This window comes from Plasmodium cynomolgi, chromosome 7, assembly GCF_000321355.1.
Source record: "Plasmodium cynomolgi strain B DNA, chromosome 7, whole genome shotgun sequence".
NCBI lineage: Eukaryota > Apicomplexa > Aconoidasida > Haemosporida > Plasmodiidae > Plasmodium > Plasmodium cynomolgi.
The window spans coordinates 208490-222872 of record NC_020400.1 but is presented as its reverse complement, the minus strand read 5'-3'; the positions used below and the strand labels follow the sequence as shown (position 1 = coordinate 222872).

General features: G+C 39.3%; 2 protein-coding genes across 2 annotated transcripts; one reads left to right on the top strand and one right to left on the bottom strand.

The window, feature by feature from the left end:
- Window positions 1–3506: 3506 nt before the first annotated feature.
- PCYB_071370 (coatomer complex beta subunit) lies at window positions 3507–6363 on the top strand (the record flags this gene model as incomplete). The annotated part of the gene is made up of 1 exon (XM_004221534.1): window positions 3507–6363. A coding segment is annotated over one exon (2856 nt), but the record flags the coding sequence as incomplete, so codon positions are not given.
- Window positions 6364–7398: 1035 nt separating this feature from the next.
- Window positions 7399–11907, bottom strand: PCYB_071360 (hypothetical protein; the record flags this gene model as incomplete). The annotated part of the gene is made up of 4 exons (XM_004221533.1): window positions 7399–7455; window positions 7563–7631; window positions 7828–9770; window positions 9813–11907. 4 exons carry the CDS (start codon window positions 11905–11907, stop codon window positions 7399–7401), a joined length of 4164 nt encoding a protein of 1387 aa, XP_004221581.1.
- Window positions 11908–14383: the final 2476 nt, after the last annotated feature.

Here is a 14383-nt window from a genome sequence, read left to right as displayed (position 1 = left end):
AAACTGGGTTATTCTTCCCTCTTATGTGTACAGTTATAGGGAAAACGTACTAAGTGTTTTCACTCCGTTTTACATTCAGTTTGGAGTGTATCAAACGCTATGCGTTTTTGTATATCTATACATGTGAACAGAAGTGAAAGAAGAAAATGCAAAAGGGCTAAGGGGTATAATTTGCGCATGGTGAGAAGCGTTCCTATTTTGGGCACTGAAAAAAAGTATGGGAAAAAATGGCATCCTTTTATTTTATGTTTTTTATTCTTCTCTTTCCATTTGTTCTTATATCTACACTTGCTCGTATAGAAATTTATAACACACGAATGTGCACAGGCTGGGGGGCAAACAAATTAAAACCTGTTCAGGTAAATCTTGCTAAACATATCATCAACGTTTTTGTTAAAAAAAAAATAAAATGAAGAGAAAGCGCCACTCGAATTGCGCACGCACATAAATACGTATGTGTGATAAAGGCATACGTACGGATGTGCGTTCATACTTGTGTGCTTCGCACCAGTTCACGCTGATACTTGGTCAGTGGGGAAACGTTTCATTTGTTCATTTCATTTCGTTGGCTGTAATTACTGGCGGAATGAAAAACCCGTTTTGAGTGCGCCGCGAGGGAAGCACTTTCGCGATGAGGTGTAAGCGAAATACGTTGCAATTTTGCGAAAATGTACCACGCAGCCATTGGTACTCGCCATTGGGCATCACCCAACAATAGTCGCCCGAGTAATGTGCTTCGATTATGAAAAAATCATGTCGTATTTTTTATATAAAAGGGATAAAATGTGACACAAATTGGAGCATATTTCACCAAATGCCTTTCGCAAAAAAAAAAAAAAAAAAAAAAACTCAGAACAAATTTTTACTTCGCAACTCGAGGTTGTACTTCACCATTTGAAAAAAATTGCACAATGGTGAAAAGGTTTTTCAGTTTTTTCGTGTGTTCAACAAGGATACCGTTTGGTGAAAAAATGTGAGTAAAAAGTCGTCGAAAAGGGAGAAAATGACGCAAAGAGCGAAAATGACGTAAAGATCGAAAATGACGCAAAGAGCGAAAATGACGCAAAGAGCGAAAATGACGCAAAGAGCGAAAATGACGTAAACAGAATGGGAAACCCCGCATTTAAGTGGCCCCTATTGGTGAAATGGTATTATATAATGGCAAAAAAGGGGGTGATAGTTACATGCACGCTTGTTACTAGGTTATTTATTTACTATATTACTCGTTTGCGTGTTTTTTTTTTTTTTTTTTTTCCCATTCCATGTTGTTAAAGGTGAACTCACCACAACTACTCGGCAAAATGAAGACTACAAATTGTTAGTGGTCGGTCTAGTTCCTTCGTTGAGTAGCTTCACCCGAAAGGGGTCACCACTTGAAACAATTTTGCTTAACACGTTATGATGTTAAAAAAAAAAAAAAGGACGACAGAAAAAGAAGGAGAATGTGATATTTCACACCTGGTCTTATGACACTACCTCTTCAAACATGTTCACTTTTTAATTTTACGTTATGAATAATGGCAAAGTTATGCGAAGATGGAGTTGCAGCTAACTGTGCGAATAGTTCCCTTTTTTTGGGAAGTACAAACGGGATGTGTGTGTGTGTGTGGCTCGTTCACGCTTCGCAAAAAAAAGAAAAAAGGGAGGGATTTCAACATCGGTAAATCCATACGAACATAAGCATACATTGTAGCTTATTTGGGTTTACCTACACATGTATGTCATCCCCCCTGTGTGCGCATAAAGTGGCCACGCTGCCTCTCCGCCGATGTGTGAAAAAAAGATACAGGCACCACGCAAATAATTTCTCCAGTGGTAAACTCAAGGGAATGAAAAACAGCGAAAAAGGGACACCAGTGGTAAAGTATCAAGTGAAAAGGTTTTAGCTTTTCTTCAGGTTTCACAAAACACTTTTAGCGAATCCCCTTGCATGGACTCCTCTCCCCTCCATTTTTTTTTTTTCTAAAATATGCAGTGTTGCATAGCCCTTCATTTGATTTCCCTGTAAAGGAAGCCCTATGAGGAGAGTTCACCGTCGGCGTAACTTCAGAACGGAATAAAATGAGCTTCTCGAAAAGGATCATACGTTGCGCAAATCGGGTGAACGCACAACTGTTACTTTGCTGCGATGCCCCATACAGGAAAAGCCTTTCATAAAATGTGAACATTTCCGCAAAAGGGGCAGCAGCGTGTATGTAAATAGTGCCACTATAACGATTTGAAGCGGCGCAGAATAATTACGAAAGTGTTTGTGCACTTATGCGAGCGTGAATTGTCGCCGCCTCCTCCTGCTGTGTGACAAGTGAAGGGACATGCGCATACGAGAAAATATATCCCTGATTAAAAATAAAAAAAAAAAAAAAAAAACACAAAATATTAAACTGAACTAAGATGAAAAGAAGAAAATGAAATAAAACAAAACGGAACGAAGCGAAGCGAAAGCAGGTGAATAATACCTTTAAAATGACACGTATGTATGGTCATTTTGTAAAGCATACGCAATGATTTGGTAGCCCTCCCCCCAGTTTGGCATCCCTTTTTATGAATAGCCCAATCCCATTTCTGCTTCACTTGCGCAGTTTGGATGGAATGATACTCGAAAAGTGCAGCACAGCATATGCATATTAATATATATATATGTACGTACTTCCGTGACGTACGCATGAGAGTAGTGCGAAGGCATGCATGTTATGTGCTCAGGCGTGGTAGCCACAGCCCGGCGCGCATTCCGCACGTAGCACTAACAGTACCGAAAGGTATTTTTATTTTATAAAATTCGATTTACCCCATGTTTATACGTGGCTTCTTCCCGCCACTGATTAACGTTTGCACGACTTACCTTCTCAGTGAAGAGATAAGCCCAACCTGTTTGAAAAATTGAGCCATACCATTGTAAATATACTGCCCCTTTTTGCCTACTCTTGTATGTGCAATTTGTGCACACCTTTTGTGTATGTTGGCCGTGCCACGCTTATGCTGTTTCAACAAAGAAACAACTACAAGGGGGAGTATATTTACTAACGCGTTTGCCCACCTTGCAGCGTTATTCGATTCGCTAGTGTGATAGGAATAGTGCAAAAAAAGGGAAAAAAAGAAAAAAAAATCGCCACATAAAGAGACATTGTTTAGCTGTACACACGTATGGCGCTTTAAGGAACAACACCCGGATTAAGAAAAAACTACGTATCAGCTTGCCCCCACGTGTACAACTTATTCGTGTGAAATTCTCAACACGCAGCTCAAGAAGAACGAAATTGTGACCAACCATTCTGTGATAACTCATCAGACGGAAGAATCTTTCGACCCGCACCCAAGCGCCATAATATGCCTCTCAACCTAGATATAAAAAAGAAGCTAAACTCCCGAATCGGTAAAGTAAAATGCGTGGACATTCACGAAACGGAAACGTGGATACTGGCGGCGCTGTACAATGGGAAGTTAATAATTTTCGATTATGCAAATCAGAACACGATTAAAAACATAGAAGTGTCCGTGTTCCCCTTAAGGTGTGCCAAATTTATTGAGAAAAAACAATGGATTCTATGTGCGGGTGATGACATGACCCTTAGGGTTTACAACTACAACACATTTGAGAAAATAAAATCCTTCGAGGACCACACGGATTATATAAGATATATCGAAGTGCACCAGACTCTGCCATATGTGTTGACTAGCTCAGATGACATGACCATAAAATTATACGATTATGAAAATAATTTCGAAAAATTATGCTCCTTTGAAAATCATATTCACTACGTAATGATGTGTAAATTTAATCCGAAGGATACATACATTTTTGCATCAGCCTCTTTAGATAAAACGATAAAAATATGGGGAGTGCAAAATAACACCCCAGTGGTTACGAAGCCCCATTTTACCTTAACAGGTCATACAAAAGGGGTGAATTGCATTGACTACTCGTGTAGTGGAGAAACATCCTACATAATAAGTGGAAGTGATGACAAAACGATACGCATATGGGACTACCACACGAAACAGTGTATACAGGTATTGAGTGGACATACGCAAAATGTGTCCTGCTTAATTTATCATAGTAATTTACCCATCATAGTATCCTCATCGGAGGACTGTAATGTGAAGATATGGAACAGCTCTACGTTTAAGTTGGAGAGTACATTAAATTATAATATGGATCGATGTTGGTCTTTGTGTGCAAAAAAAACGAAAAATGATTTGTGCATAGGATATGATGAAGGGTTAGTAGTTATTCAAATAGGATCGGACAAACCCATTTTTGCCATGTTTAAAAATAAAATAATTTACATAAAAAATACAGATATTTATATTATCAATCTGCAGAATGTAAGCGAAAATGACGATTATAATGACGGGGATGTATACAAAGTAAACAAGAAGGAGTTGGGGAATTGCGACTTCTACCCAACCAATGTTTCATTTCATCCTAGTGGTAGATTCATATGTGTAAGTGGGCACCACGAATTTAATATATACACATCTCAAGTTTTGAGGAATAAGGCCTATGGGAAAAGTGCCTTCTTTGTGTGGGCAAATAATGGCGATTATGCGATAAAGGAAGAAGGAAATAAAATTAGCATATACAAAGATTTTACTTCGTACCATTCCTTTCAAGCCCCCTTCACAGTGTTGCAGCTATTTGGAGGATACCTCCTAGGTGTTAAGTCGAATAATTTTATTTGCTTTTATGACTGGAATGACTATAGCATGGTCCGAAAAATTGACATTAATGTGAAGAATGTATATTGGAATGAGGCCGGGACGTATGTAGCTCTCACCACGGAGGACACCATATACATTTTAAGTTACCTAAATGGAGAGGGAAGTAGGGGCGCCTTGAAGGAGGATAATATGGCATCCGCGGCAGCATCAGCAGGTGATCACGAGGCGAATAACAAGCATGGTACACAAGACGAAGAAAATAACTTTGAACTGGAGAGTGAAATTAACGAATCGATTGAAAGCGGAATTTGGATATATGACAGCTTTTTGTATGTTTCCAAAAATTTAAGATTATACATTTATACGAAAAAATTTATCGATATTTACGCGTACATAGATAAGTACCTCTACATCTGTGGCTACGTGCATGAGTACGATCGAATTTTTCTGCTTGACAAGAATTACACCTTCCATAGTTTTTTCCTTCCAATCACTTATCTACAATATCAGAAGTATGTAATGAACAAGGATTTATCGTCGGCCGACTTGATATTAAAAAAAATTCCTGAGTCTCTGTACAACAAATTGAGCCTCTTTTTAGAAAAGATGGGTCACAAAAATGAAGCATTAAATATATGTACCGATTTGGAAAAGAAATTTGAGTTGTCCCTGTCTATCGGAAATCTGCAACTGTGTGTAGACATAATCAAAGACTTGGAACAAAAGGAAAATAATGCATTTATTCATAATAAGTATAAAGCCCTGGGGGACACTGCACTGGTGTATAATGACATACCGATGGCTATTTATTGTTACAAAAAAACTAATGACTTCTCCTCTTTGCTAATAATTTTGTCCACATTGGGTGATAAACTCGGGTTGGAGGAGTTAGGAACCATGTGTATAAATAACCAGACGTTTAACATAGCCTTTATATGCTTCTTCCTCTTGCATAAAGTGAACAAATGTGTGGATATCCTTCTAAATGATAATAGTTTTGCCTACGCTGCGTTCTTTGCGAGAGTTTATAAGCCATCCCTGCTACCCACAATTCTGCTAAAGTGGAAGGAACACCTAAATAAGGTGTATACAAACGCCCCCGTTTTGATTCTAACGCCGGATGAAAATCCGGAATATTTTCCAGAGTATGAAAAAGCCGTAAAATGTGAATCCATTTTTGACAATGTAAAAACAGTGGGAAGAACCCAAAATTATAATTCTTTAAAAAAGTTAATCGATTTGAACATCCTAGAAGAAATTAAAGAAATCGGACACGAAAAAGTGGAGGATATTTTCCTAAAGCAATTTAATGAAGAAATGGAAAAGGACGTCAAAAATTTCGATATGATTAACTCGTTTAGCAGCACCAAAAAAAAAGAAGAACCCAGTCAGGCGAAGCAAAATAATACCAAGGGGGAAAACAAGGCGGGGAAGAAATCCAACAAAAAGAAAAAAGAAGGAGCAACTACCCCCAACAAGGCAAATGAATCTGCAAAAAATCAGAGCCATGTAAATGAATCAGGTTATAACGACTTTTCCAAGTTGGAAGACACAGATTTTTTAAATAACAGCGATATTATCGATTTGGATAACCAGGATGAAGTACCAGCTGTGAATTCGAATACGGGTGACAACAAGGGGGCCAATCAAATTGCGGAACCTGCCCAATCGGGAAGCGGAACCACGGATGAAAAGGGGCAGTAACGTGTGGGGAAAAATAGAACACTGACGAGATAGAAGCAGTTGGAAAGGATTCCCATCTCGTATGAAGCATTGTGTTAAGCGTGTTGAAAAGTTCACCAAATGGGATTGATGCAAAATGAACGAGTGGCGCGCAAATAAAAGATGCGCGTGGCACGAATTTTTGTAGCTACCCTTTTTAAGGCCCGGAACTGTGCTCCCCCTGTTGGGCGGAAGGGCGACCCATACGTGCATACAAATATGTATATACTAGTGTGTGCAAAGGGGGTAGGCATGCAGTTATGTACATTTGCAGAGCGAGAGGGTGACGTGTTCTTTTCTACCTTTACATGTCCATTTTTTCCCTAGCGAAAGCTAATTTTTTGTAAATTTTTCCTTCCTTTTTTTTGTCCTCTTAAAAATGCTTATACCAACCTATCATGGTTCTTACCCATTCCGCGTGCGCCGCGCGCACAGTAACAGTGCAGAATAAAGCGGTAAGAGCACTACCCCCAAGAGCGCATGCACAATTTTGGAAAGGGGTACCTTACAAACGCTTCCCATTTTGCAAATATTTCTTTTTATAAAGATTTAATTCATGGTGCTCATATGGCAACGAATTACTATATTAAGTTGTACACGTGGGGTGAAGCAAATGGAGAGGCGCACAAAGGGAGGCACGCTAAATTAAAAACAAAAATGCCATAAGCGTGATAATTTTGAGGGGAGCGCGTTTTTAGCAGATGTGCCACACTCAAGAAGGGGAAGAAAAAAATAAATAAATAAATAAATAATGCTACATTGTAGTATATACGCTGTTTAATTACAAAAAAAGTAATAATTAAAGATGGTGGGAAGTAATAAGGTGTGTTAAGTGTGCTGCGCTTAGACAGGTGTGCATTCACCGGAAACGTTCAAATGAGAATATGAATGGGAACATGAAGTGATAGAAAATTGTGGCTTCCTTTCCCTGGTATAGGGGAGAGATCAGGGAAAGTTGACCAACAAAAAAAAGTCCACCTGGGCAGGAAGTTCCTTTGCTCTGGGCTTCCGTGATACTCAGTTGGAGGACCGGTTCCAACTTTTAAGCTCCTCTTCCAACGAACACAAGGCCTCCTGGAAAGAACAAAAGGGAGGGAAAGGCAAGACCAAGTGATGTAGTTACAAAAATGGAGGTAGTCCGGCTACAAGTTTCATGTAGCACAATGCATACGAAAACCTACGTTAATGTACTTGGGGCCTTTCAGCATCTTCTTCACGACATCGGGTTTGCTCATGAGCAATTTGGCCAGCTGCAGGGAAGAAGGCAGTTGGGGGAAAATGCGCCGGTGAATGTATCACTGTGGAAGATGGCTTTTTTTTTTTTTTTTTGGGGGGGGAGAGGGGGATACACCATTTGGTGCTTCCACATTTCGCTCGCGTATGGTGCGAGCTAGCCATTTTGCGAACATAGCACCACGTGGATGGCACCTATTTCGCCGCCCTTACGTCAGTATTTTTGAGCAGAATGTTCCGAATGTCCTCGTCAAAAATGTTTAAGAAATCGTCGAACGATCTGTAGGGTTTGCCACCGTCCATGGGGTTGCCACTCACGTCATTTTGGGTCGGTTCGTGAGGCAGGCGATTCGTGCTGCCGGGCTGTTCATTAAAAGGACCAGAATTATAGGGTAACATAATCGGTGGGATAATATTTTGAGATGAGGGAAGCCCAGGTATTATCGGGATGGGGGGAAGTTTGAGGTTGTTTAAATTTGGAGGGGGAAACAACTGTGGTAGTGGCATTAAGTTAAATTCTTCAGGAATGGCATTTGCCGAGTTGTTACTACTCCTATCCATCTTAGCTTCGTATTTGCTTGGTGCCATGTTTCGAGCGTCTCTACATGTTAAATATATAGGAACCTTCTCCAAAGAGTCATAATTAAATTTAATAATGAGGTCATTTTTGAGCACTTCGCTGTCTTCAAATATTTTTGGAGGGTAATGGTTCCCTTTTATGGCAACTTGGTAATTTATTTTTACATTTTCGAAAATTTTGTAATTCTTAAAGATCTCCTTCAGTGAAGCGTGAAGAATTTCTTTCATATGTGGGGCATTACCAAAAGTGGTTTCGAAAAAATCACCACGCTTGTTCCCTTGATGGTAGACGTCAAAGTTGACTTCCCGATGGTTGGTGAGACTATGTTCCTCCATTTTTTTCCCTGCACCTTTCAGTAAAACAGAGTTAAGTAAAATTAAGGCGTTATTTTGGTTACCATTTGACGAGGTGCCATGGAGGAATGGTAATATGTTTCCTCCCGCACCTTCCATAGTTTTGTTCCCATCTTGGGATACATTTTTAAAGGTTAATAAATTCATGAATGAGTTTGTGAAGGAACCCAAAAGGGTGTCCTCCTCTTCCTCTCCATTTTGACTACCCACATGGTTGGTAGTAATGTCATCTCTATTTTTGAACCACATTGTATTGTTATTATGGAAAATCTTACCGTTTCTTCCTTCTTCTGATTTAGCCGATCTTTCCATTTGTCCTTGGTTCAGATCCCTTGCGTGATAGGTAACTCCAGAATATAATTCAAATGGGTCTTTAACCTCGGAGTGGATATCACTCACTTTATTTTTAATTTCTTTTCCTTTGCTTCGATCCAATCTGTGTGCATCGTAGGAATACACGGTTGGATTTTTATCAGAAAACTGGACCGTTTTATGACCACTGTTTTTTCCTCTATAAGGGTGGTCATGCATGAGGTGATCATCTGGGTGATGTTCTCCCCCTTTCGACCCCCGATAGTTGTTGGATGTCCCATCTGGGTTATTCCTAGGGGACACGTTTCTTCTCCTTTTCTGTGGTAAATTACTAAACTGGTCGTCTTCCATGTGGTTAAAGTTAATGTTACTATCTGATGGGTGCACTTCTTTATGATGCGCTTTGTAGGTGGATGCTTCCCTATATTTCTCATCATTCGCATGACTACCGTTGCTGTCATATCGCACGGGTGGAATGCTACGTTTATTTTTTAAATAGCTCATATCTTTGTTCATGATGTTGGCCGGTGGATAACCAAACAAGGTTTCATTCTCTGCAAACGGTTGGCTTGCAATGTTCGTACCATCGTGGGTACCGTTGTACTTGTTCAAGTAAGCAGATTTGTTTTCCGTTGTGTGGGTGGTCCTGTTCAGTAAGCTTTTATTTCTACCAACAATGTTGCTACTATTGTATGGCTCTTCTTCCTGTAGGTATGCATTCCCGTTTTGTTTTTTTGGGAGATCCAAAGAGTAGTTTTCCTTTCCTCTGTTGAACCTATCATGTGATGGGGGAGATGCACTCATCATCTTTGCACTTTTGTTCATTGAATAGCTCAAGTTTTGCATATAGTTATTCATAACACTGCTACTATTTTGTGAGAAATTTTTGCTTATGTGATGATGCTGGGGCACTGGGGGGGGTGGAGGAAAATCACCTAGGAGAAGTCTTTTACTTAAGGAGCTATCCAAATGGGGTTTAGGAATACTCGCAATGTCGGGGAGGAGTTTTTCACTCTTGGCATTTTCAGACGTATTTTTCAAAGCACTAAACTTTTTAATTTTTCCTTCAATTTTTGCTTTTTTATATTCTTGATGTCTTTTTTTTTTCTTTTCGTACTCTTCATTTAGTGTGTCTATTATTTCTAGCATAATATTTTTGCCTTCGTTGGACCTGTCTGTTTTTTTTTTATCATTACTTTTGGCATGAGGGATTACACCTTTCGGCTCCAGATGGAGGAAGTGTGGACTTCCCTTCGTTCCTTCTTGGTTTGTTTTTTCGTCCTTCCTAAGGTTCATTGATTTCGCCTTTCTGATCGCGCGATCGTTCTGGCTCTCCCTGGGGAGCGCGCCCATGGTTTTGCTTTTGGTTGGAAGGCCCGCTCGGCTGTCCGCATCGCCCCGGGGGGGTGTTGCACTGTCCATCTTGTTTTCTGGGGCATTTTCTAGCGAATTCTCCAGTTTGCTTTCTACTGCGTCTTCCACATTGTTTTCTACTGTCTTTTCCGCTTCGCTTTCCGCTCTGTTTTCCGCTTCGTTTTCCGCTCTGTTTTCCACTTCGTTTTCTGCTTCATTTTCCGCTTCGTTTTCTTCTGCTTTTTCCAGTTTGCTTTCGCTGTTTGCCTCCCCCGCTGTGTGTCCCCCGCGGTCGTCGCCCACGCCAGTTAAAGCCCTGTCCCGTATAAGCTTCCACTCGTCGATTAGCCCCCTGGCCAAGTCCCGAACCTGCTCGTTGTCCGTGGTATAGTTCAAGCCATTCTTCTCATCGACCTTATTTCTAGCGATAAAATTGATGGGGACTCCGATCAAGGTGCACTTTAAATGATCCAGAGTGATGTTTAATTTTTTTAAAACCTTTAGAATATGAATTAGCAAAGTGGAGCATTTTTTCATGCGCTTCCTTTTGGCTATATTTTGCAAAATCCGTTTTATGCACGTTAGTCCATCTTCCTCTAGGAACACGTCAAGCACGTCAATGGAGGCGTTTGCGAGAAAATCGAAATGATGCTTCAAATTGATAAAACTGCTTTCGTTCTTGACAAGTTCGAGTATCTTTTTCATGTATTCCTTTTGTTTTAAATTTTGCAAATCGTTGTTTAGTATGTCCATAATTTTAGCTTTGCACTGTTCTTGTCTATCTTTCCCTTCGTCCTTGTACGAGTCCTTCTTATCGTTGTTGTCCTCATCACTGTCGTCTACCTTTCCCTCGCTGCCCCTCTTCAAGGACTTTTCATATTTCGCCTTGACAAATTTTAGGTAGATGATTATTTTACCCTTTTTATTTCTAAATGCCGGTTCGATGTAGTACAGCGCATTTAGCAAGTTTGCATTCAGCGGTTTGTCTTCAAACAAGCAGGGGATGATTTTTAACTTGTTGGCAAAATACCATGCGTCTAGAGTTTTTATTTCATTTTTATTTAGCCCATCAATTTTTTTAATTTCGTTCGTACTATCCACAATGTTTAGTGTATTTTTTAGTTCTAAGATTATTTGCTTGGTGTCTTTTGTTGGCTGTTTGTTAATGCTGTCAATTTGTTCTTGCAACGTGTCGATGTTGACGTTTATTGGGTTATTTTTTTTTTCTTTCAAGTCGTTTTTGATTTTTCGTGCTTCCTTCAATTTTGCTCTTTTTTCTGCAGCCGTTTCGACAGTTGTGCCTTCATCCTGTTGTCCCTTCGCATCGAGACTTTCCTTTTGATCTTTTTTTTTTTTTTCTGTCAACTTCTTCTTTTTGTTTTGTTGGTTCTTGGACTCTCCATTAGTTTCTCCATTGCCGTTGTTTGAAACCCCATTTTGTGTCTTGTCTTCCGCATTTTGCAGCTGGTCCACTTTTTTTAGTCTATGTTTTTTTACTTTACTTTTAGTTGTGATATCTTCATCATCTGTGTTCTTCCCGTTTGAAGAAGACGGGGGGGCCTCCACTGCCACATCGCTCGTTTCGTTTGAATTCATATTGGTTGAGTTTGCCTTAGCCTTTTTTATGCCCATATTTTTTTTCCGTTTCTTAAATGCAACTTCGTTGGCATCGATAGCGTTCGAAGTGAGTTCCATTTTGAGAAGGTTCTCAACAGAGCATTTGACACGCCTTATTTTGCCTCACCTACGCCGTGATTTATTAAAATTTTTTTTTTTTTACGTTTCAATTTACACGCGCTCGCCTTTGCGCGTAAATTCTTATGGTATGTTTGTTTTTGTCTTGTTCTGTTTACCAAATGGGCACAATTTTGCGAAAAAAAAAAGAAAAAAAGAAAAAAAGGACGTTTATCAGAAAACTTATTTCCTTTTTTTTTTTTTTCTTTCTTTTTTTTTTATATTTATACAATTAAAAAGGTTCATGATAAAAATTACACTAAAAAAAAGGGGGCATTGTTCGACATAGCTTACGTTGCAAAAGTCGATACATACTTAATGGGGAGGGGAGAAAGTAACACTTACGTGAACACACGTGGTCGTGTTTGCATAAGTGTGTCCATGAATATATAGGTACATATACATATAAACACATATACACACACACGTTTGCATATTATGCTTCAAAAAATGGCTTGCGCCTTAAAAATGCTTCTACATGAACAGCCAAATCGGAGGATACGTATTTCCCCTTTCTCATTCTACCATTGGCCCACGTGGGCATTCGTTTAAGTTATACGAATATTTTCGTTAAATTTAAAAATGCACATGTGCTGGTTCGGGTGTACGGGTATGTAATACACACGAGTGTAGAGACCCTACAGCACGATGGTGTCTATCTATGCAAAGGCGTCTATGCAAACAAAAGGTGTAGATATCCCCACAATTAGTCTGTGGACAAACGAGCACACACGCTTATATCGTGTGGTGCACCGTTTTTTCCTGTTAGGCAATCTTCTGTCACGTTGCGTATGGGTAAGCAAACATATGTATATGTGCATTTATACACACATATGCAATGTGCTGCATTTTCTTCCCTGTTCGATTCGACTGTAAAACAAAGTTTCCCTTTACGGACAAAACACGAGCGGACGACAAAAAAAAAAAAAAAAAGAAAAAAAAAGAAAAAATAAAAATAAAAAGGTTACGACTTCTTCAAATGGTTTTGGTAAATTATGCTCCTGCCCTTTTCGTTCTTTCGCGTTTATAAGTTATTTCGCACTTAATGAAAACGTCCGTCAACACGCTCAGGCATGTATGTATATAAGTGTATACATATATGCCACGCATATACAGCGTTATGTACACGCAGGCATATATGCATATGCGCTGTGCGCACTGGTACATGCGCCTTTAGTACATTCACTTAATCACATGCATTCCACTCGTCATAACGTAGCATGTCCCTTCAGCGTGACTTCACAATTTTGCATTTTCCCAATGCGTAGTTTTATTCTGTTTCCGCTTGAGTTCGTTTGCCTCCGCATACCACTGCCACGTTCTTCCCCTGCATTCAGTTCAGTTCAAATAGCTTAAGTTCACACTATTTTGGGGCTACTTTGGGGCTATTTTTGTTCAGCTTAATTTTCCTTTCCCGCGTATCTCTTAACGGAAGCGATTTCGTAATTTAAAAAAAAAAACTTTCAAATGGCAATCTTGTATGGCTTGGGCAAAGTCGCATAAGTATTTTTTTTCATATCATATTTAAAAAAATATACTTTTATGAGTAAAAAAAAAAAAAAGCGACTTCATCACGTACAATTGAATTGTCACGAATTATGTTGGCAAATGATGCCAGCTGCTCAGCGTACATAAATGGGTATATTCAAATAAGGTAAATAATTTATACATGTATATAATATGCATTATTGTATTGTTTGAGTGGGACGAACAGCGCCACAGTGACTTTCGAACTTGAAGCTTTTGCGACGTGCTTCGTCAAAAATAATTTTATGTCCGCTTTTTTCTTTAAGCGGGATTCTGCGTTGAAGCGTTTTTTTTTTTTTTTTTGCTTCCATGTTGGAACGCCCCTCCGTTTTATTTACCTTTCCGTTGCGAAGAAGAGGTATGACGCTTAAACGCTGAAAAAAAAAAAAAATCACAAATGCTTAGTCAGTGAGGAAATAAACGCAACACGCATACGCATTCGCCTACGCATATATGTACATAGCCCACCCTTGCGATGCCAAGATTTGGCGAAAGGTAATGCATTCACAAAGGAGATGTGCCTACGCTAACGAATTGAAGTAGGACTGGGAAAGGTCAACTGAAAGGGCGCTACGTATATATAAAGATATATTTTTGCCCAAAGAATGAAAAGGGATAAATGAGTAACACCGCGTAATGGCACCAAAATGGGGAAAATTCAAACTTAAAAGAGTAGGGTAACAAAGGGCCACGCAAAAGGGCACGAAAAAATATTTCAAATGACATGCTTTCAAAGAATGCACATGTATGCTGAAAAAAAGTGAATTTTTTTGTATTTTGTTTTTTTTAAATTTGTAACTATAGCACAGAATATCATTTCCTTGCTCCATTTTTATTATGGTGAAGCGCTGCCTTCACCGCACCAATCACCAAAATAGTGCCACACTGAATTGTAATAACACTGCGCTTG